The following is a 26,345-nucleotide window of genomic DNA, read 5'->3' as shown; positions in this document are numbered from 1 at the left end:
AAAAAAAATTTAAAAAAAAATAAATAAATAAACTACAACTATCGGGCAGCCCGAGTGGCTCAAGTGGTTTTAGCGCCGCCTTCAGCCCAGGGCCTGATCCTGGAGACCCGGGATCGAGTCCCACGTCAGGCTCCTTGCATGGCGCCTTCTCCTCCCTCTGCCTGTGTCTCTGCTTCTCTCTCTCCTCTCTGTGTATTCTCAGAAATAAATAAATAAAATCTTTAAAAAAAATAAACTACAACTATCAATTGAAGGCTTGCTGGATTACATGGCACCTGTTTTAAAGCATTACCATTAAAAACTGTTCCAATTATAAAACAAAAAAACTGTTCCAATGCAAGCAATTTAAGTTCTATTCCTTATCCTCAAACTGCATAGGATCCTCCAAATCAGTAATAGTTTCTGATGACAGACGCAAAATAAAACAGCAAAACCCCAGAGGAATACCACATAGCAATCACTTTTAAAAGGATGGCTTACCTTTTTTCTCCTCTCACAGTTGGGATCATCAATGTTATGAAAACTATTCTCATCTATTTCTCCTAACCAAATATGCTCACCAATCCCTACCAAGCAATTCGGATTTCCTTTGCAGTTTCGTCTACAAAAAAAAAAAAATTGATAGATTAAGAAATGTCTTACTTCCATAAGAAACATGCAGATTAAAGCTGTAATGATATACCAAATTTCATCTATTTCTCAAGTATGTATAAAATTAAAAGAACTGACAAGGTAAAAGGTATAACACCACACTCAATTTGTGCAGCTGTCGGGAAACAGAACTCATTTACTCCTGAGGGAATACAAACTGGTGGGACTTTTAGGGACAGGAATTTTGTAATCTGTAACAAAACTAATGCATACCTTTTCACTTAGCAATTCCTTTGAGAATTCACCCTGAAGATACACCACTAAAAGTTCAAACCTATGTATAAATAAAGTCTCAGATATTTATTACAGCACTGTTCGTAACTGTCAACAACTGGAAAGCCAAATGACCCCACAGCAGACATGGTTATCTCTCGGCACAACGGAGTACTATGCAAGTCTAAGGTGAAAACCACATGACAAACCTCTGGAGTTGTTTCCAGGATGTATCAGGAAGAAAGCAGTGTGCAAAACAGTATAGTAGGCAATTTCTTTTTTTTTTTTTTTTTTTTTTTAGTAGGCGATTTCTGGTATAAGAAAGATGGGAGATAAGAATATATGAATGTATCTGCTCATATGAACAGAAAGAAAGCAAAAGGGTTACCCAGAGACTAAAAGTGGTTACTTTCAGAACACGAGTGGGTTTACATAGAAACTGGAGGGGTGTGTGACACTTTCCTGAATATACCATTCCATACACCGCTGAATGGGGGTGGGGGGGGCCTGTGTGAATGTTACACACACACAAACACACACACACACACACACACACACACACACACACCCTTACTTTGGGGACCCTAAGCCCAAAACAAACACATGTGGCGCCACCGGGGCTGCCCAAGAAACACATTTCAATTAAATAACATATCCAATGAAGGGAAGGGGGATGAGGAACTAACAACCAGATCTCAAGTCATTAATCAGCAAGCTCATTCAGAAGTGTCCTCAGGCGAAAGATAAAAGGAATACTAAGTCTTAATTTCCTTTTCACTGAGAATTGAACAATTCTTTTTTTATAATAAATTTATTTTTATTGGTGTTCAATTTACCAATATACAGAATAACACCCAGTGCTCATCTCGTCAAGTGCCCCCCTCAGTGCCCGTCACCCATTCACCCCCACCCCCGCCCTCCTCCCCTTCCAACACCCCTACTTCATTTCCCAGAGTTAGGAGTCTATGTTCTGTCTCCCTTTCTGATATTTCCCACACATTTCTTCTCCCTTAGAATTGAACAATTCTAAAAAACTTCTTTCTGTATATTCTATATTTAAAAGTAAATATATGGGGGATAAAGGAAACATAGACTTGGGGAATTACAAATAATGGAAGAAAAAATAATCAGGAAAAACAGACCTAAGTCTAAACTTGTAGGCAGATAAACCACAGAACACTAGTTACTTGAATTTCAGAAAAAAGATATATTTACCAAATAATACATGTTGTCTAAAATCAAATTTAATTGGGCAGGCCAACGAGATGGTTCAGCTAAGAGACTATGAGCATTAACATGAGCACTCCTAGCAACCAGGTCTTGATTTCTAAGTATTCCCCAAAGGATCCATGACTCCTTGGAGAAACAGTGGTTCTGAGGCTGGATAGAGTACAGGATGAACCTGGAACATCTTGGTATGCCCCCCAAATAAGGATGTACTCAAAGAATGATGGGGGGGTGGCATGTTAAAAGGATAACTTGAAGGAAATTCCATGTGGCAAAATCTGAAACAATAAACATTAATGATAGAATTCTGATCTACTGAATAAAATAGGAATCCATAGTGAAACGGATGGACATGGGATGGGAAAATTCCATCCTTATACAAAGTCAATTCACAAATTAGAAGTAAATCAGAAAACCACCATTTGTCATCCATCACAATAACACACAGGCACTCTCCTGTGACTTCAACAGACACATTCTCAGAAGATCGTTCTTGCGCAACCATTTGGATTTTAGTCTCCTATTCCCAGCAGGAAAAGAGAAACATGAAAGCAGGCTCTCCTGGGATGCCTGGCTGGCTCAGGAGGAGGAGCTCATGATGTTTGATCTTGGGGTATTGAGTTTGAGCCCCATGTTGGGCACAGTTTACTTAAATAATTTTTAAAAATACCTCAATTTGTCTCCAGAAACATTTTGTGCCTCCAGGCTAAAAATTATTCCTTCTCTTGCTCTGGTGATTCTGAACTTATAAAAAAAAAAAGTAGTCTTTCTTTGTCCCCACCCCAAAATCTTGAACATTCAACTTGGTCCAACATTCAACTTGGCTCCAGCTGTGGCCTAAGAATTCCAGAAAATAGGGTTTAACTTTGAAAAGACTTTCAAAATAGATGGGAGAAGTTGAAAGCAATTTGTATCATTTGGCTCTAGAGTGCTGGCATTATTTGTACACATCTTAAATTAATTGCTGGCTAGTTATTACTGAATTAAGTGTTCAAATACCTAGAACACCATCACCACGTAGATGAGATGAAGCAGTGAAAAAGCACCAGCCCCATGTCTTATGGGTCTCCAGGGCCACACTTTCAGATAAGAACTAAAAAAACCAGTGGCAGTGCTTTGCAACAAAAGCAGTTAAGCTAATGGATTAAAGCTTTCCAAATAGTGGCTATGCCTTTTGCACATGAGCCCAGTATTGTTTGTTTGTTGTCTTTTTTAGAGAAGTAGAGAATCTATTTAAGTATAAATTGTAAAAACATTTCTAATTACAAGCTATTACTCCCAAGCCAACCTAAGAAGCAGAACAGAATACCATTACAGAAGGCTAGACTCCTCCTACAGAAGAAAACCTCTCCCATTCATCAGTCTCCAATACTGCAAACTTCATTTTATCCACAGGAGGAGTAGGCCACGGGTGTCAAGTATCATTTTTCATCATGTTTGTATCAATTTTCTCACACTGAAAAAACTTCTGCACACTTACTTCTATCAGCCTGTGTAGAAAGAAATCAAGAAGGCTGAGCGTTTTACAATCTAAGACAGGTACACATTTGCCTGGAAAGATTCACCTATTTACTGTGTAAATACCCCCAGCCAATTTGACTCATTTATGTTACCTACTTGGCCAAAGAAAGCAGGATGTGCTTCCGCTGACTTAGAAATCAGGTTAACTCTTTTCAAGATCATAAGTGTCCCTGATTTAAACTAGACAGTGATGCCACTTAGATTCTCTGTAACAGAAACTTCTACAACCTTATAACTAACTGTATCCTCTACCCACTAGCCACAGGTCTTCTCAGAAATCCCTCCTGCCTACAGGGGGAACATAGAACGAATCACAAAAACCAAGTAGAGCAAGCAGTCAACCTGGTTCTTCTCTGGCTCTCTCCTACTCTCCCATCTGATTTACACTTCTACATCGGTTGGCTTAAGAACTGGTTTCTAGGGTCGCCTGGCTAGCTCATTCAGTAGAGCGTGTGACTCAACCTCACGCTCTGAGTTTGAGCCCCACACTGGGTCTAGAGACCAAAGAAAAAATAGTTTATTTTATGTGGCAGATGCCTACTGCTGTATTATTGTATGTGCTAAGTTTCTACATTCACCTACCTCTTCCCTATAGTGGCCTCCTAAGAGAACAAACTTCCTCGTATCCTGTGGTTCTGGCAAGAGGACTTCAACTACCTTCATTTTGACCTTGAAATTTCTAATTGATAAAATTCTTCTTTCCATCTATCTCTTTAACTCGGGTAAATGATCTTACGGGAAAAGCATCCCCTGATGGGAACCACAGCCCCTCTCTAAGCAGTAAAATCTCACCCCCACTGCAGGTACCCACCAATCTTTGCCTCTTATCTTCCTTACAGAAATTGGGGAGTATTTTTGGTACTTGAGAGACAATTTTTTGAGATGCTAGTCCTCTGTCTTCCCAGTGTTGGCCTCAGTGAAATTTCTTTCTTGTTTCACCATTACTGTCTCTGCCTTTGGATTGTCGGTGGCGAATGGCCAAACCTGGTCTGTCTGGGATCCCTGCAGCCAGGTGCTCTTGCACCCGTGTCCTGGCTACACTAGCAAGAACTAAAATGCAGCTCCAATCCATCACCAAAACAAAAATCTCGTAAGATATTCCAAATGGGAAGTGAGGGATGCGAGAAAAACAACAATGGTCCCTCTCAGGTGGCAGCAGACACCTCTGGATGGTGTGGGACTTGGAAAACTTGACTGTGTAAGAAGGAATCAACATGCTGATTTGCTTGAGAAGCAGAAACAGAAGGAAGTTCATGAAACTCTCCTTGGCCCACCTAGATCCCTGCCTTACCATGACTTATTTGTCCAAACTTTCCTGAATTGAAAACAAAAATCATAAAAAACCTCTCTCTAGATCTCTTAACTAAGCTACTTTCCTTTCAGCTATGCTGGTTTCAAGTTCTCTCACTTGTGTCTCAGAGTAACAAACATGAACTAAAGCTTTTCCGGTTAATGCTCCAAAAACCACGTCAGTCTCTGTCAGACCTAATTCTTAAAAGTGGTTGCTCTCTTCCTCTGAACTTTCTTAGACTAGTTAACAAACAGAGGAAGAAAACACTCAGATCCAAAGAAATGCAAGGTTAAAAGTCATGAAGGAGGTTTTCTCTTACGCAATCAGCAAAAACTTTCCAATGATGAGCCAAGATAAAGTGAGAGCCACTGTGCACTCACCAGCTACAGGAAGTGTAAACAACCCTTTTGGAAAAACTTGAGAAAATGTCTCAAAATATTAAATGACACCAATATTTTGTTTCAATAATTCTACTCCTGGCCATATATCCACAGAATACACACCACCACTCTGGCAATTAAACATAATGATGAATCCCAACAGGTACTTTTTCCAGAAGCATGTGATAGAAGAACACCAAGTGGCTAAAATGGTAGACAAGGGATAGGTTCCAAAATGTTTGGTATGACATGCTAAGCAGCTGTGACAGGACTTGCTGTGATTTTAGGCCAGCAAAACACCTTGGCAGCAATCCTAGTGGAGGATAATGTCCTAAACTAGATTAATGGCAATGAGAATGCAAGAAACCTCAAGTTTATGAGAGGAAATCAACAATACTTTGAGGACCCCTTAGATGGTGGGGGGAAGAAGGGAAAGACAGGGACAGTTGGGTGGCTCAAGTCTTTCAAACGTCTGCCTTTGGCTCAGATAGATCATGATCCCTGGGGCCTGGTATCAAGCCCTAAGTTGGGCTCCCTGCTCAGAGGGGAGCCTGCTTCTCCCTCTGCCCCTCCTGTCACTCGCGCTTGCTCTTTCTCAAATAAATAAAATCTAAAAGGGGTGGGGGGGGATGTTTGCAGTAATGCCCAAAACTGTAAAGAAAGGAAACAATTTTCCACAAATCAAAAACTATTTAGCTAAAGGATTGGTAAAACAGGCTAGGTATCTAAGGTACAAACCACTACGTTCCTTCAGTATTAACCACAGCTAAGAGATGAAGTTTGAGGGCCTGTGGGATGGCTCAGTTCGTAAGTGGCTGCCTTTGGCTGCTCAGGTCGTGATCCCAGGGTCCTGGGATTGACTCCCAGATCGTGCTCCCTGCTCAGTGGGGAGCTGGCTTCTAGCTCTGCCTGCCCCCTTGTGTGTGTGGCTGGGGGGGGGGGGGGGATATGTGCTCTCTCAAAAATAAATCTTTTTTAAAAGAGTGACATGAAGTTTGAGCTGTTCTGACAGATCTCCAAGGATCTGCCATTTAAGAGTTATCTCACAACACAATGGACAAAAATTCATAACATTTCATAGTTGCTATGCAGTTGAAAGAAAAACCATTATTTGAATGCAAGCGGTAGAGCTCCCAGCCCATTTAAAGAGCTATTCCTTTGCTTTTCCTCATCATCTTAGTTTCTTAGCTCTTAGGACTTCGTTTCACACAGATGCCAACTTTCCTGCTTTGAGGGAAGATCTGTCTATACCGAAGCTTTGCTTAAGCAGCACAAGTTTTCTGAAAAACGATTTGAGTATACATATAATACTATAAAAAATAGTGGTCTTCACATCCTTTGACCTAGAACCACCATTTTAAAGAACATATCCTAAGCCAACATAAATATTTTCAAAGGTAATCATCACTATTTAGAAATAAGCTACCTGCCCAAACACAGGAAAGTCATCAGTATTTTCTATAAGAGAAAATGGCTGGTTTAGATATAAGCCACCTGCACAACCACAGGGACAATGTTCAACCATGGCACAGCGGTACAGTCATATGATGGAATACTATGCAGCCATTAAAACTCTTTTCAAGGGGGTGGTTTGAAAAGAATGACTCAGCAGTGGCTGAGTGGTTTGGCGCTGCCTTCAGCCCAGGGGGTGATCCTGGAGTCCCAGGGGATCTCACGTTGGGCTCCCTGCAGGGAGCCTGCTTCTCCCTCTGCCTAGGTCTCTGCCTCTCTGTGTGTCTCTCATGAATAAATAAATAAAATCTTTTAAAAAAATAAAACTCTTTTCAAGCAATACTTTGAGACATATGACCTTGCTCAAGACAACTTTCTATCCTATTGATTTAGAATTCTATTATGACTGATTTTTCGAAAGAGGGAGTGATTTTAAGATTTTATTTATTTATTAATGAGAGATACAGAGAGAGGGAGACATAGGCAGGGGGACAGCAGACTTCCTGCAGGGAGCCTGATATGGAACTCAATCCCAGGACCCTGGGATCACGACCTGAGCTGAAGGCAGATGCTCAACCACTGAGCCACCCAGGTGCCCCAGGAGTGATATTTTTTATATATTTTTCAAAAAGTTTGAGAAGAGTTCACAAGAGAAATTAGAATATACTTTGAAAACCATTAAACTAAATTAGTGCTTGTAAGGGAAATTATGGCATTTAAAGCTTAGGTAGATAGATAAATAAGTATAGATATATATAAAATCAGCCTCCGGGTCCTTGGCTGGCTCAGACAGTAGAGCATATGATTCTTGACCACAAACAAGGTGGTAGTTGCGGCCCATGTGTGGGGTATAGTTTACTTAAAATAAAAAATCAAAACCGGTGTCAAGCTGTATTTACCCCAGTTTTTGTTATCACAAATATCAGGAACACCAAACCAAATTTTGACAGATATTTTATATTTTGGTAATTCATTATTAATTTGAATCCCCTTAGAAATTCATGTTTAGGGGATCCCCGGGTGGCTCAGTGGTTTATTAGCGCCTGCCTTCAGCCCAGGGTGTGATCCTGGAGTCCCAGGATTGAGTCCCACATAGGGCTCCCTGCATAGAGCCTGTTTTTCCCTCTGCCTGTGTCTCTGCCTCTCTGTGTCTGTCTCATGAATAAATAAAATCCTTTATAAAAAATAACCTCAGGTTTATAAAACATTTGAGTAATACACATGGCAGTAAGACCATTCTGCTTCTCTAACCTCTAGCCAGAGCAGAAGTTAATGCAAACAAGTTGGAAGAGGCTCTGGGTCCTAGCTGTTGACTGAGACCAGTCTGGATGCTCAAAGGGCTGCTGCATGGCAGTTTCAAACTGCTATCAATAAATGTCTACTAGATAGGTCACAACGACCATGAGTTAACAGTAAACACTATCATTTTATAGAACCCAAACCTACCCTCTCATAAAAGCAACCAGACTTCACAAGGTTGACACATTCTATCACCACAGATGCTTAGATAATTATAGGGCCTAAGCATCCTGAAATGAAAGACCAACTACCAACTCCTAGGCATCAAAAGCAGGCTCACAGCTCATGAGGTGACAGGTAAAAGAGCTTCAGAGACAAATGCAGTGTGGCATCAAGCATGGAGCTCCACAGCTGAGATGCCACAGGAAGGGAGGCAGTGCTGTGAAGGTGAGCATCTCCGGGGTGCTCAGGAACTCAGTCCATGTGGGAGGAGGACTAAAGATCATTGCAGCAGAGAGCTTTATGGACAAAGAAGGCTGGAGGAGCAAGCCAGAGGACATAAATGCAGGTTCTCCTGCCATGCTCCAGCGTGAAGGAAGTCTTCCTGCCACTGGCAGCTGTGGAGAAGGCAGGAGGAACAATGAGGCTGTAGAAGTCAGGGGCTAGCTCAGTTCATAGAACACCACAAAAAAAATGTGGTAAGAGTTTGGACTTCATCCAGGAAGCAACAAGGAGCCAGCATAAGGTTTTTAAAAGAAAAATAATCGGATTTGCACTTTTTAAAAGATCCTCTAATTATGCCTACTAGTGACTTGTAAGAATCACCTGAGGATTCCCCAAGTTTTGTCAATGAACAACATTCTTTAAAAAAAAAAGAAAAAGAAAGGAAGAGCTTTATAAGATTTTATTTATTCATGAGAGGTATGGAGAGAGGCAGAGACACAGGTAGAGGGAGAAGCAAGCTCCCCAAGGGGAGCCTGATGTGGGACTTGATCCCAGAACTCAGGGATCATACCCTGAGTGGAAGGCAGACACTCAACCACTGAGCTACCCAGGTGCCCCTCCTCCTGCTGCTTAACAAATTTTAAGCCTCTAAGTTATTTTTCTTTAATAGGAGATTTTTTCAAAGATTTTTTCTTGACTCATGTTCTCATGTACGTGTGTGCATGCACAGCAGCGGGGGCGGGGGGAGGCATCGAGAGAAATTTAAAGGGGATGCTTTTACAATAGAAGAGATTACAAATGAGAATCAGAAATAAGAGGTTAGTACAGGTAAGAATTCAAATCAATAGCACTTGTTACTGATCATTTTTTGGTGCGGGGAGTCGGGAAAAAAGAAATCAGGTTTTTATGAATGCAGGATTATTTAAAACTTCTTCTTTTAAAGGAAGAATGGATGGGACACATGGGTTGCTCAGTGGTTGAAGTGTCTGCCTTTGGCTCAAGGTGTGATCCCAGGGTCCAGGGATGGAGTCTGGCATCAGACTGCTGCTCTCTCTGCCTAGGTCTCTGTCTCTCTCATGAATAAATAAAACCTTAAACAAAGGAAGAATGGAAATAAATATTTTGAGAATACTCACATCTAGAAATTTGGGAAATGTTCCCTCATCTAACAATTTTTTTTAAAGATTTTATTTATTCATTAAAAACACACACAGAACAGGAAAAAAAAAAAAACACACACACACACACAGAGAGACGCAGAGACATAGGCAGAGGGAGAAGCAGGCTCCTGCCAGGAGTTCAATGTGAGACTCTGGATCCAGCATCCCGGGATCACGCCCCTCATCTAACAATTTGATATTCATCTGAAATTCTGAAATCTGACCAAAAGGATCCAAGAGATAATCAGCATGCAGCAAACAGGACAGACAAGGCTTCAGTATCCTTGCTCACCATGTTTTGTAATGTGCAGTTACCATTCTAAGGTGAGGTTACTGGCTCTATAGTAGTTTTCCTTTGAGAGTCCTAAGGTTAGACTGTACCCAAAAGTTTTATCTCTTTCATCCCACTAAGATGTAAGCTGCTATTAAATAGCCCATTCATCCAAAGTTTTCAATTTCTCAGGGCTAGTTACAAAAAAAATCCTCAAAGCAAATAATTAAGACAATGTCAGTAAATCTTTTTGTAGGAAGTATAGCTCAGTGTCCAAGCAGAGGGTCAAAAGTCGCCAAAGGGCAGCCTACCAGACCCCTAAAGAGAGCCCTCCTCCTTCCATCATCATGATTTCAAACTGAAAGGCAGTAGGGAGAACCTCAAGGTACTAGCTCCTGCTTGTAAAAAAGAAGAAAAAAAGGGACACCTAGGTGGCTCAGAGGTTGAGCATCTGCCTTCAGCCCAGGGCTTGATCCCAGGATCCGGGGATGGAGTCCCACATTGAGCTCCCCGAAGGGGGCTGCTTCTCCCTCTGCCTGTGTCTCTGCCTCTGTGTCTCTCATGAATAAATAAATAAAATCTTTTAAACTAACTTCATTACACACCTCACCTCCCATTATTCTCAGCCACGGAATACACATGGTGCCTCTTCATGGATTTTAAGTTTTATACAATGATTAGAATTTTATCAAATCAAGCAAACTATGGATTAGAGCAAAATTCAAAAATGAAACCCCTAAAAGGATAATCAGGAGGGAATTCAAAGAGAGAATTTTTAATAAGTGGTGGCTGGGACAAGCGGTAGCTATCTGGAAGAAGATCAAGTTGGGCACACACTTCACAGCATGCTTCAGTACAAATTCCAAATGACTCAAAGACTTAAATGTTTATTGAAACCACAACACAAAAAACATCAACAAATCTCTTTATAATCTTGGCATGAGAAAGACTTTTCTAGGATTCAAAACTCAGAAGCTATAAAAGTTACATTAACTCAATCTTATAATGTGGGACGCCTGTGTGGCTCAGGGTTGAGCATCTGCCTTTGGCTCAGGGCATGATCCTCAAGTCCTGGGATCGAGTCCCACAATGGGCTCCCCGCACAGAGCCTGCTCTCCCCTCTGTCTGCGTCTCTCATGAATAAAATCTTTAAAAAAAAAAAAAACTTTCTGTATACAAAACATATAAGCAAAGCAGAAAAAGAATAACTGAAAAAGTTTTGCAATTCATGTCACACGCACACAAAAATCTTATTACATAAAGAACTCCTACAAACTGATAAACTAAAAATATAAAAACACAGAAATGACCTAACAGGAAGTTCAAAACTATGCAAATGGCCCTGACATTCAACCTCTGCCGCAAGAGGAACACAAAATGAAACTAGACTGAGACACCTTAATTGGTTACCACCAAGAGCATTTTACCTACCAATCCTCTCCTCCTAGTTACCTTCTGGATCTTTGGTGGGACCAAGAAACAAGCTCTGGGCAATGATTTGTGAGCAGAAATGATGTGTGTAATTTTAAGGCTTGCATTTAACTGCAGGACACTGAAACCTTCCAGTGGTACAGAGAGTGTTTCAAATGGCGGCTATTACCCAGTGTCAGTTATCCAAGTGACTAAGAGGAGCCACCTCACCTCCACTCAACCTACTTCCAGTTTGTAATCCACACATAGCTTAGCTCAGATATAAGCCTTTGTTGTTTTAAGTCACTGAGACTGGGGAGTTATATATTCCCACAGCATAATCTAGCTCCATCCCAGATATGTCTCATCTCCCCTATAGTCTGGCAAAGTCAAAGAGCCTGACGAGGCCATGGGGAAACAGGCAGTTTCTCATACCCTGCTACTGAGTCTAACAAATGGAATGATCTCTGTGGAGAACAATTTCCAGCATCTATTGAAATTATTAATGCACTTACCCTTGACAGCCTGCAATCCCATGTGGGTATTTATTCTACAGATTTGTCTACACACATGGAAAATAATTTAAATTAAAAGTAATATATTGAAGCATTGTTATTAACAGCAAGACTGAAAATAAGCCCAGTGTCCTTTATAGGGAACTGGTTGAATAAGCTATGGAAAATCCATATAGTATACAGTGTAAATGTATGTAGAAAGAGGACCCAAAAGAAATGGATGCAAATATCCAAACACTATGCATGAAAATTTATAGGCAATTTTTACTTACACAGTAAAAAGCTGTAGATGATCCAAATGTCCACCAACCGAATATACAAATTAGGATAAATTCTTTTTTTTTTTTTTTTAAAGATTTTATGTATTTATTCATGAGACACAGAGAGGCAGAGACATAGGCAGTGGGAGAAGCAGGCTCTCCACAAGGAGCCCAATGTGGGACTTGATCCCTGACCCCGGGGATCAGGTCCTGAGCCAAAGGCAGCTGCTCAACCACTGAGCCACCCAGGCATCCAAATTATGATAGAATACCCCTCCGCCCCTCACCCTCAAAAAACTACTGACACATGAAACATGGGTGATTCTCAAAAGTGTGATGTTGAGCAAAAGAATCCCAACAAATAAGGTAATAAAGCTAGAGTCCATCAATATGAAGTTCAAGGACAAACAAAACTAATCTATGTAGAAAGAAATCAGAATCATGATTCTGATCCTAAAGGGAGATGGGAACTAGGTGGAAAAGAATTATGAAGGAACTTTCTGGGGTGATGGAAATGTTCTATTGATTAGGCTGGTGATTACATATTAACTTAGTGAACTCTCTTCACAAAAATTAACTCAAAATGGATCACAGACATAAATAACAAAAAACAATAAAACTCCTCAGAGATAACTTAGGGAGAAAAATCTATGATCTTGGGTTTCGTGATGATTTTTTAGATATAGCACCACTATAGGATCCATGAAAAGAAATAACCTGGGCTTCATTAAAATTAAAATTTCTATGAAAGACTCTGTCAAGGGAATAAAGACAAGCCTCAGACTGAGAGAAAAATATATGCAAATTAGACTGTCTGCCTTCCACTCAGGGTGTTGATCCGGGATCCGGGATAGAGTCCCTCATATGGCTCTTTGAGGGGAGCTTGCTTCTGTCTCTGCCTGTGTCTCTGCCTCTGTCTCTCATGAATAATTTTTTTTTAAAAAAGAAAAATATATGCAAAAGACATCTGATAAAGGATGTTGTTCAAAATATACAAAGAACTCTTAAAACTCAAAAATAACGAAAAACAACCCAATTTCAAAAAATGAGCCAAAAATCTTAGACACATCACTATAGATGCTCCCTGTCATGTGACAGCAAGGAAATACAAAGTAAATACCACCATACACTTATTACAAAGGCCAAAATCCGTAACCCTGACAATAGCAAACACTGGTGAGGATGTGGATCAGCAGGAACTTTGGTCTCTGGAAGGAATGCAAATTGATACAGCCACTATGAAAATACAGTCTGGGAAAAAAAAAAAAGAAAAAAAAAAGAAAATACAGTCTGGTGTTCTGTTCAGTTTTACAAAATGAAACACCCTCTGGGGTGCTCTATGGTCTGTCCCCGCGGACCCACGACTCCACCGATCCCCACACAGTTGAACCTGCCCCACTCTCACAGGCACCATGTCTGGTTCCTCCAGCATCGCTGCTATGAAGAAAGTGGTTCAACAGTTCTTTCTGGAGTGAAGGATTCCCACACAGCTTGCAGATTTGAAACAGTTCTGTCTGCAGAATGCCCAACACACCTCCTGCTCTCTGGGTATCTTCAAGTATGAATCCCTTCAGACCTCAGAAAGTCTGTTCCTTTTTGTAGTAAACTGAATCTTCAGATGGTTTTCTACATCACTCTTCATGAAACAGTGAATATCTAAAAGATTTAAATTTGTAGCCTGTACAAAAGCTTATCCTTAGAGGTGCCCAGGTGCCTCAGTCAGTTAAGCATCTGCCTTCAGCTTAGGTCATGATCCCAGAGTCCTGGGATCGAGTCCCATGTCTGACTCCCTGCTTGGTGGGGAGTCTGCTTCTCCCTTTCCCTTTTGTCCTAGTTCTACCCCTGCTTGTGCACTCGCACTATCTCTCTCAAACAACAAAATTTCTTTAAAAAAATATATATTTTTTATTTTTTTTTTAATATTTTAAAAAAGCTTATCCCTAGAACACGTGCCATACTATATAAACTTCCATTTTGTAATACCTGGGCGGCTCACTGGTTGAGCGCCTGCCTTTGGCCCAGGGTGGGATCCTAGAGACCTGGGATCAGAGTCCCACATCGGGCTCCCTGCATGGAACCTGCTTCTCTCTGCCTATGTCTCTGCCTCTGTCTGTGTCTCTCATGAATAAATAAATAAAATTTAAAAAATAGAAAAATTATATTTTGTCAGTCCTTAACATCTACCTCTCTGAATTCATTTCACAAATTGCTGTATCACAAAAGCAATTATTTTATATACGTTGGCAGAATACTATAAAATAATTTTAAAAATTCAAACATACTCCTTATGCCATACAAAAATCATGCTCTTTGTGGTCCTGGGTAGGTATCCAAAAGGGTTGAAAACCTGTCCACATAAAAGCCTGCCTGCAAATCTTTACAAGACAGCTTTAGGCTTAATTGCCAAACTCTGAAGTAACTAATAAATCCTTAAGTAGGTGATAATGGGTAAGTGATAACAGATAAACTGTGGTACATCCAATGAAATATGCTACACTAAGAAATGAGCTATCCAGCCATGAAAAAAGCTTAACTGCATACTACTAATTGAAAGAAGCCAGTATGAAATGGCTATGTGCTATTTTTAACTATATTACATTTTGGAAAAAGCAAAACTACGGAGACAGTAAAAACATAGTTATGGGATGGCAGGAGGGAGAGATGGATGAATGCTCAAGGCAGAGGATTTTAACCAGTGAAAATTATTCCATGATACTATAATGGGCAATAGGTCACTATACATTTGTCCAAACCCACAGAATGTACACACTCAAGAGCAAATCCTAATGTAAACTACAGACATTGTGAAGGTTACCAGAAAGTTAGGAGGTAGGGGGTGCGGTGGGTTAAATAGGTGATGGGGATAAAGGAGTTCATTTATTTCACTATATTGTACATCTGAAACTAATATTACACTGCATGTTAACTGGAATTTAAATAAAAACCTAAAAAAAAAGTCCAGCAGGAAAGAATGGAATATTACCATATGCCACATTTTTTTTCCAGTGTTAGAAAACAATACTGGGGCACCTGGTTGGCTCAGTTGGAGGAGCATGTAAATTTTGATCTCTGGGTTTTGGGTTGAGCCCCAAATTGAGTGTAGAGTTTACTATTTTTTGATTTTTATTTTTAAAGATTTATTTATTGATTTATTCATTCATGAGAGAGAGAGAGCGAGAGGGAGAGCGAGAGAGACACCGGGAGAGGGAGAAGCAGGCTCCCTGTGGGGAACCCAATGTGGGACTTGATCCTGGAACTCTGGATCAGGCCCTGAGCCAAAGGCAGATGCTCAACTGCTGAGCCACCCAGGTGTCACCAGTTTAAGTAACTGAGTGTTGGAAGAGGAAAAAAAAAAAAAAAACCCATAGACATTGGGTGATTAATAAGGAGGGAACAGGTGTTCATGGACTTAAATGTAACCCTATGGGTGTACCTAAGTGGTTTACTTATGTTACTAAAGTACCTATTTTCCTGAAGCAGTGAAAATAAATGAGGAACAAGATAATTTAAACTCCAGGTTCTAATGACTGAAAATTTTAGTGTTTTTATTCATGGCATTATTGTATCAAGGTCTCAGGGTATTAGACATACTCCAGGTAGGCAAAAATAAAAAAAACAAAACAACTATAACCAGGTCCCTTGGTATGTGTGCCCCCCTTCTAGAACTTAGGCAAAAAAAGTTTGAGATGCAACTAACAAAGTCAATAAAATTCAACACCAAACCTACGTTAAATATTCCAGACGGAAGTTGTCCTATAGTGTTAGCCCTCCTTTAAATAGTTTATTGGATATTTTTTTAAAATTAAGTATGTACTCTAAGTTTTAGAATCCAATCAACCTTTGAGGCTCTGCCACCTAACAAAAGTGAAAAATCTTCCTTTTCCATACCCTAAGTTATACCTCACTAAATTGGGATTCAAACACTGCACCCCATAAAAATTACCAATATACCAAATACTCTTATAATAAGCATATTAAATCAGTTGGCCTGAAATTCAAACTTCTATTAGAGAAAGAGATTAGCCAAGCAAAATGGATTTAAAAAGTGAGCCAACTCAGAAATACTATGACTCTACTTACTAATGAATCTACTTTCCACCTAATTGGTATTAAAGGAAAAACCCTGGAAGGTAAGACAGAGGATGGGCTGACTGGCAAATCAACTCTTTCCCTATGTGGATAGGCTTAGTGAACCATTACAATTCAGAATTTTCCCCTTACAGTGGGATTTAGTTCTCTAAGGAGGATGACTTGAAACATTTCTTTATACAATTTGGGAAATGGCTTCATGTTTGAAAAAAATAATACCTTCCAGGGTGCCTGGGTGGCTCAGCCAGTTAAGCATCTGTCTTTGGCTCAGGTGGTGACCCCAGTGTCCTGGAACTGAGCCCCACATTAGACTCCCTGCTCAGTGGGGCTTCTCCCTTTCCCTCCATCACTGCCCCACTCCCACTTGTGCACACTAATAGATAAACAAAATCTTTAAAAAAGAAGAAAAAATACCTTCCAACTTCACTGATACATTATAAAACTCACAAGTCTTTAAAATGTCATACTCGATGGCAAGGACACAAAGACAGGGATGTTCAGGTACTGTACAAAGATGGTGGGAGGAAATAAAGAACCTTAAGAATGTTCATCTAACTTTTGGGGTGCCTGGGGGGTTCAGTCAGTTGAACGTCCAACTCTGGCTTTTGGCTCATGTCCTGATCTCAGGGGTCATAGGATGGAGGCTCTCATTAGTCTCTAAGCTCAGCAGGGAGTCTGTTTCAGATTCTCTCTCCCTGCTGCTGGCTCACTCTCTCAAATAAATAAAATCTTACCCAAAAAAGGAATCTTCATAAAACTTCTACAATTTTTGTTCTAAGAAAATAAACAAAATAGAAAAAATATTTCCTTATAAGGAAGCTCATGAAGAACTTAAAGAAATTAGTAGAAGGGGAGAAGGAGAATAAGGCAAGTAGGCAAATGCAAATAGGAAAAATACTTTCAGGCTTGTAAAATGGAATATATGCAACGATTAGAAATTAGTATTTTATAAACTCTGTAATGCCCTGGGGACACACTCTTATTATTAAGTTCAAAAGTAACTCTTCAAAATGCACATAAAACATGATGGCATTGTTTTTTTTTTGATGGCATTGTTTTTATGTACATGCAGAAAAATCAAAAGGGGATTACTACGAAAATATTACAACATATTTCTCTAGGTGGTGGCTTTTACTTGAGAGGAGTTCAAGTTAGCAGTGAGCTCAGACTCCTTAGAAGCCCAGTGTTAACTACATTTCATTTTAGCTTATCCGTACTTCTCAAATTGGAACTCACATCAGCTAAGGATTAATAAATAAAGCCATAAGAAAAGCATCTTGTGCCATCCTGGACTCTAAATTTCAATTTGTTTTACAAAAAAAAAAAGTTAAAGGATTTCTTTTAATGTTACACAGAAAACAAAAGAATTAAATCCATGAATTTTTTCTTCTATTTCCTTTGTAAAATTGTCCCAAATACAAAAAACTTTTTCTTAATAATTAAATCGTTACCTTGTAAACCAAGAGAAATATAGGAGATTCACAAAAAGCACGTCTCGTTTGGTTAATTTTTATTTTTTCCCCTATATATGTCCTCCCTTTCCTTGGAACCTCTACTTTTTCTATCACAGATCTTTACAACTAGTAGTCGTTCAACAAGTCTACATTGCTAAATGACAGGAAACCCTTAAATTCTTCCAGGCCCTTACTACCCAAATGACAAGAATAAAATAATTCCAAACGGACTGTAAATCTCATTCTGAAAGACAATAACAGCTTTGCAGAGGATAGTATCTTTAGGACCTAGGGGAAGGTAAAGATTTCTTAAATAAGATGCACGCAAAAAAAGCAATCACCACAAAGAAAGATACTGATAAACTGGACTATACTGTAATCAGTACTTATGGTTCATTCAAAAGATGCTAGGGCAGCCCTGGTGGCTCAGCGGTTTAAGCACTGCCTTCGGTCCAGGAGACCTGGGGTCGAATCCCAGGTTGGGCTCCCTGCATGGAGCCTGAGTCTCCTTCTGCCTGTGTCTCTGCCTCTCTCTCTCTGTCATGAATAAATAAATAAGGGCAGCCCTGGTGGCGCAGCGGTTTGTTGCCGCCTGCAGCCTGGGGTGTGATCCTGGAGTCCCAGGATCGAGTCCCACATCGGGCTCCCTGTGTGGAGCCTGCTTCTCCCTCTGCCTGTGTCTCTGCCTCTCTTTGTGTGACATGAATAAATGAATAAAATCTTTAAAAAAAATAAAATAAAAAAATTAAATTAAAATGATCATAGTGACAATACGTAGCAAATGAACTCTCACATAGTACTCATGAAAGTTGAATGTGATAAATATAATCATTTTGATAAGTTTGGGCATTATCTAATAAGCTAAATATTTATGACCCAGCAAGTCCTCTTTTATCAAAAAAGGCATATACAAAAAAATATATATACATTATATATATATATATATATATATATATATATATATATATATGGCACCAAAATATATGTACAAGAATGCTCACTGCAGCTTTATTCCTCACAGCCAAATACTGGAAAAATTCCAAATGAACATTACCAGCAGAAAGGATAAAGTATACTGTAACACAATGAAATACTGCACAGCATTAAAAATGAGTACATTATTGCTACCTAAAAGGTGGACAAATCACACAATGCTGAGCAAAAGAAGCCAGACACAGAATGAACTACAATGTATAATTAATTGTATACAAAGTTCAAAACAGGCAAAATCTCTGGTGTCCAAAGTAAGGGTAGTGGTTACTTGAGGAGGATGTTAATAACCAGTAAGAGGCAATAAACTCAAGATGGGTGTGTTCTGGAATGCCAGCAACATTTTAATCGTGGTGGTAGATACAGATATGTTCCCCTTGTGATAATTCACCTTGAGTAAGGTTTATGATTTGTGTACTTTTCTGTATGTTAAGAACAGTAGAATAATTCTAAGAGGAATTAAGAGAGTCTTGCCTTCAGATATTTTTAAAATACTAGTAATTTGAACTGGGGTCATAATACCAAGATACTGAGTCAAATCAATAGATGAGAAACAAACCCAAGTACATATAATAACTTGTCATATAATAAAGGTGGCCTTTTTAACTACGGGGCGAAGACTAGATTATTCAATAAATGGCTTAAATTAATTGAGTAGCCGGGACGCCTGGGTTGCTCAGCGGTTAAGTGTCTGCCTTCTGGAAGCTCAAGGCCTGATCCTGGGGTCCTACCTTGGGCCTGCTTCTCCCTCTGCCTAGGTCTCTGCTTTCTCCCTCTCACGAATAAATAAAAATCTTAAATAAGCAGAGAAAACTGAGTAGCTAATTTGGTTAAAAAGTAAAAATAAAGCTTGATCCAAATCTCACACCCTAAATCAAATTAAACTGTAGAGCACAAAGATTGAATACACAGGATAAAACCGTCAGTATTAAAACATGAGGGCAACCCAGGTGGCTCAGTGGTTTAGTGCTGCCTTCAACCCAGGGCCTGGTCCTGGGGACCCAGGATAGAGTCCCACGTCGGGCTCCCTGCATGGAGCCTGCTTCTCTCTGCCTGTATCTCTGCCTCTCTCACTCATGAATAAATCTTTAATAAATTAAAAAAAAATGGGTGAATATTTCTATAATCTTGGAATGGGGAAATCCAGCAACCTTAAAAACAATGATAAATCTGACAACATAAACATGAGTTTTAATGTACCAAAAGGAACAAACAAAAAAACAAAAACACCACAAAGTCAAGTTAAAAAATGTAGGAAAAAGGGCAGCTCCCGTGGCGCAGCGGCTTAGCGCTGCCTGCAAGCTTAGCTCTGCCTGCCCAGGGTGTGATCCTGGGGACCCAGGATCGAGTCCCATGTCCAGCTCCCTGCATGGAGTCTGTTTCTCTCTCTGCCTGTCTCTGCCTCTCTTTCACTCTCTCTGAATAAATAAATAAATCTTAAAAAAAAATATGTAAGAAAAGGATATTCGGCAGAAATACTCAAACTCTTGATAATTAGTAAGAAAGCAATCAATTCGGACACACAATTCAAAGGAAAAATACAAATGGCCAACATATATAAAGATGCTCAATGCCACTAGCAAAAATTAAAAGGCACATGAAAATAACTTGCTATTTCTCACTATTAACGTTGGTGTTTGCAGTTAAGAATGCCTAGCTAGAGTGGGAAATAGGGTGAATATAGGATGCAGTGTTAAACAGTATAACCTTTTGCAGCCTACCAAAATTGCATATGGTTACAGTGACCTTTTTCTGTTTTCTCATCTTACAACCTAAGTGAAAACATTCACTCAACCAAGATACATATAGAGGGATGTTCACAGAAGCACTGTCTATATTGTATCAAAACCTGAAAACTCAAAGGTCCATCAACAGGGAAATGGTTAAATTATAATACATCTACAGTTACAGAAAATATTACATACGTATTAAATATAAGGTAAATTTTCTAGATCCACTAATATGGAAAATGTTATCAAGTAAAAACAAGTTGCACAAAGTATGCACTGTGACTGCTCTTTTTTCTAAAACAATTACATTGTTTAATCATATTCTGCTTTATTTGTAAAATACATGGCACCTGAAAGAAGGAAATGCATCTTCTGGGGCTTTATCCCAGAGCCAGTCTAGACTACTACAACAAGCCCATAATAAGTGCCAAAATTATTTGTTGAATAAAAGAATATTTACTCCAGGAAGGTATAACAGTCACTAAATATCTGAATTAAAAAAAAATTTTTTTTAATTTAAAAGATACAAAAAAGCCAATATTTATACTTTTTTAAAAAAGATTTTTATTTATTCATGAGAGACAGAGAGAGAATGGCAGAGACATAGGCAGAGGAAGAAGCAGGCTCCATGCAGGGAGCCCGATGCAGGACTCGATTCCAGGTCTCCAGGATCAGGACCTGAGCCGAAGGCAGACATGTAACTATAGAGCCACCCAGGTGTCCCTATTTATACTGTTTTAACAATGGTTAGTTAGCCTGAGATTAAGGAGGGGCTTTGACTTTGCACAAAAATTAAGGACTAAGTATTCTCCGAGTGTTAAAATGCTAGCAGAAAAATCTGTAATCATGAACAAAAACAGACTCGAGTTTCACAGAACAAAAAATAACTATTTAAACAAATAAGATGCATAAAATTGGTAATTTTTAGTTTAAAATTGTGAAAATAAAACAAATGATTGAGATCATCAGTTAACAAGTTAAAGCTGGGTAATGAGGGAGAGGGTTCAGGGTACCATCCTCTCAGCTTACTATGCATATTTTAAATTGGCCTTAAAGGCACCTGGGCAGCTCAGGCAGTTGAGCTAATGACTCTCGGTTTCGGCTGAGGTCAAGGGTCAAGATCTTGGGTAGTGGGATGGAGGAGGTTGGGCTCTGCTCAGCTGGAAGTCTGCTCCAGATTCTCCCTCTCCCTCTGCCCCTCCCTGGGCACTCACAAGCACTCTCTTAAGTCTTTAAATGTGAACCAACTAAGAAAGAAGATGCCGCTGAACTGAACATCAATTAAGAACAGGTGAATAGGGATCCCTGGGTGGCGCAGCGGTTTGGCGCCTGCCTTTGGCCCAGGGCGCAATCCTCGAGACCCGAGATCGAATCCCACATCGGGCTCCCGGTGCATGGGACCTGCTTCTCCCTCTGCCTGTGTCTCTGCCTCTCTCTCTGTATACTATCATAAGTAAATAAAATTTTAAAAAATAATAATAAAGCTGGTAACAACAACAAAATTAAAAAAAAAAGAACAGGTGAATGAAGGAAGCTTCAAAGTGAAAGGTTTCAGACTAGAGCTAGAAGTCAACTGGCATGATACTAGACACTAGAATGCATTACACTTCTGTAATGCTTAATTTTATAAGTCACTGGTACTGCTTCTCTAGTGAGAACAAGACATTGTACGCCTACATACTTAAGTAGAAGCTGGTCTAGACTGAAATTTTCACATCAAAATTTCAACTATCACAAAAAGAAACAAATTAACATGAGACCTATCAGATAAAAAGTGATTAATGGGGCACCGGGTAGCTCAAGGGAGTTAAGCAACTGCCTTTGGCACGATCCTGGTCATGATCCCAGGGTCCTGGGATGGAGTCACTCAGCGGGGAGTCTGCTCCTCATCCTCCCTCTACCTCTCCCCCCACTTGTGCTCTCCCTCAGGCTACCTCAAATTTTTTTTGAAGTGTGATTGGGATACCTGGGGGGCTCAGTAGTTGAGCCTCTGCCTTCCGTTCAGGGCATGATCCTGGGGGTCCCCATAAGAAGCCTACTCCCTCTGCCTATGGCTCTGCCCCTGTGTCTCTCATGAATAAATAAAATCTTTTCTTAAAAGAAAAATATTTAAAAACTTAAGTGTGATTAAGGGGCACCTGGGTGGTTCAATGGGTTAAGCTTCTGACTCGATTTCAGCTCAGATCATGATCTCACCTGAGACTGAGCCCCATGTAGGGCTCCTTGATGTGTGGAGCCTACTTTAAGATTCTCCTTTCACCCTTCCCTGCCTCATATTGTGTTGGGGATGGTTATGAGGAAACAGTAGGTTTATAAAGTATATATATAAAAGTATAAAGTAAAAACAGTAGGTTTATTAACCATCATTCTGATGGGTAATATAGCAAGAAGGATCAAAATGAAAAATGCCTCTTTTCCAACCAATTTACTGAAAGGAACTTATTTAACTATTACACTCATTGTTAGCAAAAAAAAAAAAAAAAAAACTACGCTTTTAAGTATTAATATATGTAATATTTGCAGAACTGTTGAGTACTGTATTTAGTACAGATTGCTTTATCATGACTATACTAATCAGTTTCAGAAATGTAAATATTCTTAATTCATCTACTTTGAGGACGACTAACCCCTCTTTAGCTCTGGAATCTCCTAACAATCATGTATGTAAAATATAAAATGTATACTGATAAACATCACTTGGACATCAGATTATGCACAGTCTCAAAAGTATGAGAAAGAAAAAGACCAGTCTGAACTACAACTAAAAGCTTTTTTACTACAAACAATACCATCAAAAATATGGACCCAGAGAAATGAGAAAGTATTTACAAATATTAGGAATTTGTATCTAATAAAGAACTCTTAAAACTCACAACAAAAACACCTGAAAAACATAATTTTAAAATGGGCAAAGGACTTTATAACAGAAATTTCTCCAAAAATACATGAAAGGCCAAGAAGCACATGAAAGATGCTGAACTTTATACTCAGCAGGGAAATGTAAATCAAAACCACAATGAGATACCACCTACACCCACTAGCATGGCTGCGAGAAAAAATACAGGAGCAAGAATTTGGAGAAATAGGAATCTTCATACTCTAATAGCACAGCCACTTTGGAAAATAATCTGTCAGTTCCTGAAAATGTTAAACATCGTTTTATGACCCAGCAATCCCACTCCTACATACATACCCAAGATAATAATACATCCACACAAAAACCCCTACACAAATATTCTTCGCTACATTATTCATAGTAGCCAGAAAGTGGAAACCCAAATGTCCATCAACTGATGAATGGATATATAAATGTGGAAAATACATAAAATGGATTACTCGGCAATAAATGAAAACTGGCCAACATACACATGAAAAGATGTTCAATTCATTAGTCCTTAGGAAAATGCAAACCAAAAACACGAGATGCCACTTCAAATTCACTAGGATGGGGGATTTCCCTGGGTGGCTCAGGGGTTTGGCGCCTGCCTTCAGCTCAGGGTGTGATCGTGGGGTTCCAGGATCAAGTCCTGCATCGGGCTCCCTGCATGGAGCCTTGCTTCTCCCTCTGTTTCTGTTCCCCACCCCCACCCCCATCTCTCATGAATAAATAAAATCTTAAAAAAAATTTACTAGGATGGCAAACAGAAAGTACAGCATATGTTGGCAAGGGATGGAGAGAAACTGAAACCCCCATACATTCCTGGTGGGAATTTAAAATGAATGGCACAGCAGCTGTAGAACACAGTGTGGCAGATCCTAAGTTAAACATAATTACCATGACCCAGCAATTTCACTCCTAGGTATACACCCAAAAGAACTGAAAACAAGTATTCTAATAAAAACTTGAGCCAGCACAACAGGCCAAATGGATATAACAAAAATGCTCATCGAGTTTATTTTGTGGTGACATGTGTTTAACCACCCTGATCTTAGTACTCATTCCACTACATAGGTCTATCAAATACACTTTAAAAACAGACAATTCGGGATCCCTGGGTGGCGCAGCGGTTTGGCGCCTGCCTTTGGCCCGGGGCGCGATCCTGGAGACCCGGGATCGAAGCCCACATCGGGCTCCCGGTGCATGGAGCCTGCTTCTCCCTCTGCCTATGTCTCTGCTTCTCTCTCTCTCACTGTGTGCCTATCATAAATAAATAAAATTAAAAAAAAAAAACAGACAATTCTGGGGGATCCCTGGGTGGCTCAGTGGTTTAGTGCCTGTCTTTGGCCCAGGGCGTGATCCTGGAGTCCCGGATCAAGTCCCACATTAGGCTCCCTCCATGGAACCTGCTTCTCTCTCTGCCTGTGTCTGAGGCCTCTCTCTCTCATGAATAAATAAAATCTTAAAAAAAAAAATAGGCAATTCTACTTGTCAACTATTTCTCAGTAAAGGTGGGGGGGGGGGGGGATTTAAGTCCATCAACTGATGAGTAAACAAAATGTGGTATATATTCAAACGGAACGTTATTGAGCCACACAAAGGAATAAAGTAGTGATCAATGATACACATGGAAGACAATGGAAAACAGGTTTCGTGAAAGCCAGACCAAAAAAGCTATATTGTAGGATTCCATTTATATTTAGAATACAGAAACCCAGAGATGGAAAGATCAGTGGTTGCCTGGTGTTGCAAGGAGGAAAGGCGAAGTGTAACGGATAGTCTCCTTTTGTAGTGATGGAAAAGCCCTAGAACTACACAATGGTGACAACTGTACAACTTGTAATGGTATTTAATGCCACTTAATTATATATTTAGTAAGTTTTGTTGCATATTTTACACACTTTTTAAAAGATTTTATTTATTCATGAGACACAGAGAGGCAGAGACACAGGCAGACAGAGAAGCAGGCTCCATGCTGGGAGCCCGAGGAGGGACTCGATCCTGGGACTCCAGGATCACGCCCTGGGCCAAAGGCAGGTGTGAAACCGCTGAGCCACCCAGGAATCCCCCAAAGTCCACCTGTTTTATGATTCGATTTACATGAGATGTCCAAGACAGGCAAATCTAGAGGCAGAAAGTTGATCAGTGGTTGCTTGGAGCTTGGGGTGGTGCTGCACAGGGATGGGCAAGTGCCAACCTAACGGCTAAAGAGTTAGGCGTGCGGTGGGGGCGGTGTTCTAAACTAAGATTGTGGTGATAGCTGAACCCTGTGGATGAATATACAAATAAACACTGGGCAGTACATTTTAAATGGGTGAATCATACAATATATGAATTCTATCTCAAGGCCAAAACAAAACACACACACACACACAAAAAAACCTGGCTTGGATATAAACCTTGCAACTGCAACTTAAAACTGACATTATTCTTACAGTGGTCCCAGCCCATTTCTACTCCACCTGTGTTTAAAAAAAAAAAGAAAAGAAAAAAAAATCAGAATTGCAACAGTGTAAAAGTTTTGTTATTTTTCTGTTGTTGTCTCTTTGGTTACTCTGGAATCTAATTACGTTGAGAAACTAAATGCAACTTCATAACTTCATACATTCTATTACGCACAGACTCTTGTCATTCCAGTACTTACTGTTGGGGAGTCGGATGCGCCCTCCTAGCGAGCCGGACGCCCAGAGCTCGTAATTACTCGTTTGCCTTATGGAAGCCCCCTAACTGGAATCACTTCTCAAACCCGACTTTATAAATTCCAGAGCCGAGACCTTGGACTTCCACGCCTTCCGGATCCCGCCGCGGAGTGTAAAAAACTCCAGAAAACCTTTGCTAAACGCCTGCTGAAGTGAGGCTACTGAGCATGCCCGGCTTGGCCAAGTCGATTCAACAAAACATTCCAGAACAAAAAAAAAAAAAAAAAAAAATAGTTCCCGCGTGAAAAGAAGGCAGAGAAATCCGAAGACACAAGGGAACAATGCCTGAGAATTCCAACGAATAAGGCAAGGCAAAGGTTCAAGGGGGCTGAGCAGAAGTGAAGGGCAGAACTAACACAGCTCAAACTTCGTACTTGGGTCAAGCGGCGCACTCGGAACGCAACCCCCCTCCCCCCCCCCCCCCAAAAAAAAAGAAGAAAAAGAAAAAAGGGCTAAAACAGATGAACGGAG

At 40.0% G+C, this 26,345-nt stretch overlaps 1 protein-coding gene and 1 pseudogene across 6 annotated transcripts in view; one reads left to right on the top strand and one right to left on the bottom strand.

Annotated features, from left to right (window-relative positions):
• The window catches only part of USP48 (ubiquitin specific peptidase 48), an 83,181-nt gene that overhangs the window by 55,968 nt on the left and 868 nt on the right, over positions 1–26,345 (bottom strand). For all 6 annotated transcript variants that reach the window (XR_012000121.1, XR_012000120.1, XM_026012126.2 and 3 more), the window contains exon 2: positions 481–601. Coding sequence is in view for 4 of the 6 variants with exons in the window: in XM_026012126.2 (XP_025867911.1) it covers positions 481–601 (121 nt within the window). In the remaining 2 variants the exon portion in view is untranslated. The remainder of the gene's footprint in view (positions 1–480; positions 602–26,345) is intronic.
• LOC112929843 (guanine nucleotide-binding protein G(I)/G(S)/G(O) subunit gamma-5 pseudogene) lies at positions 13,447–13,636 on the top strand (annotated as a pseudogene).

The sequence above is a fragment of the Vulpes vulpes genome, chromosome 2, assembly GCF_048418805.1.
Source record: "Vulpes vulpes isolate BD-2025 chromosome 2, VulVul3, whole genome shotgun sequence".
In the NCBI taxonomy this organism is placed as follows: domain Eukaryota; kingdom Metazoa; phylum Chordata; class Mammalia; order Carnivora; family Canidae; genus Vulpes; species Vulpes vulpes.
Note: the sequence above shows the minus strand (reverse complement) of the source record. Positions and strands in the feature narration are given on the sequence as shown.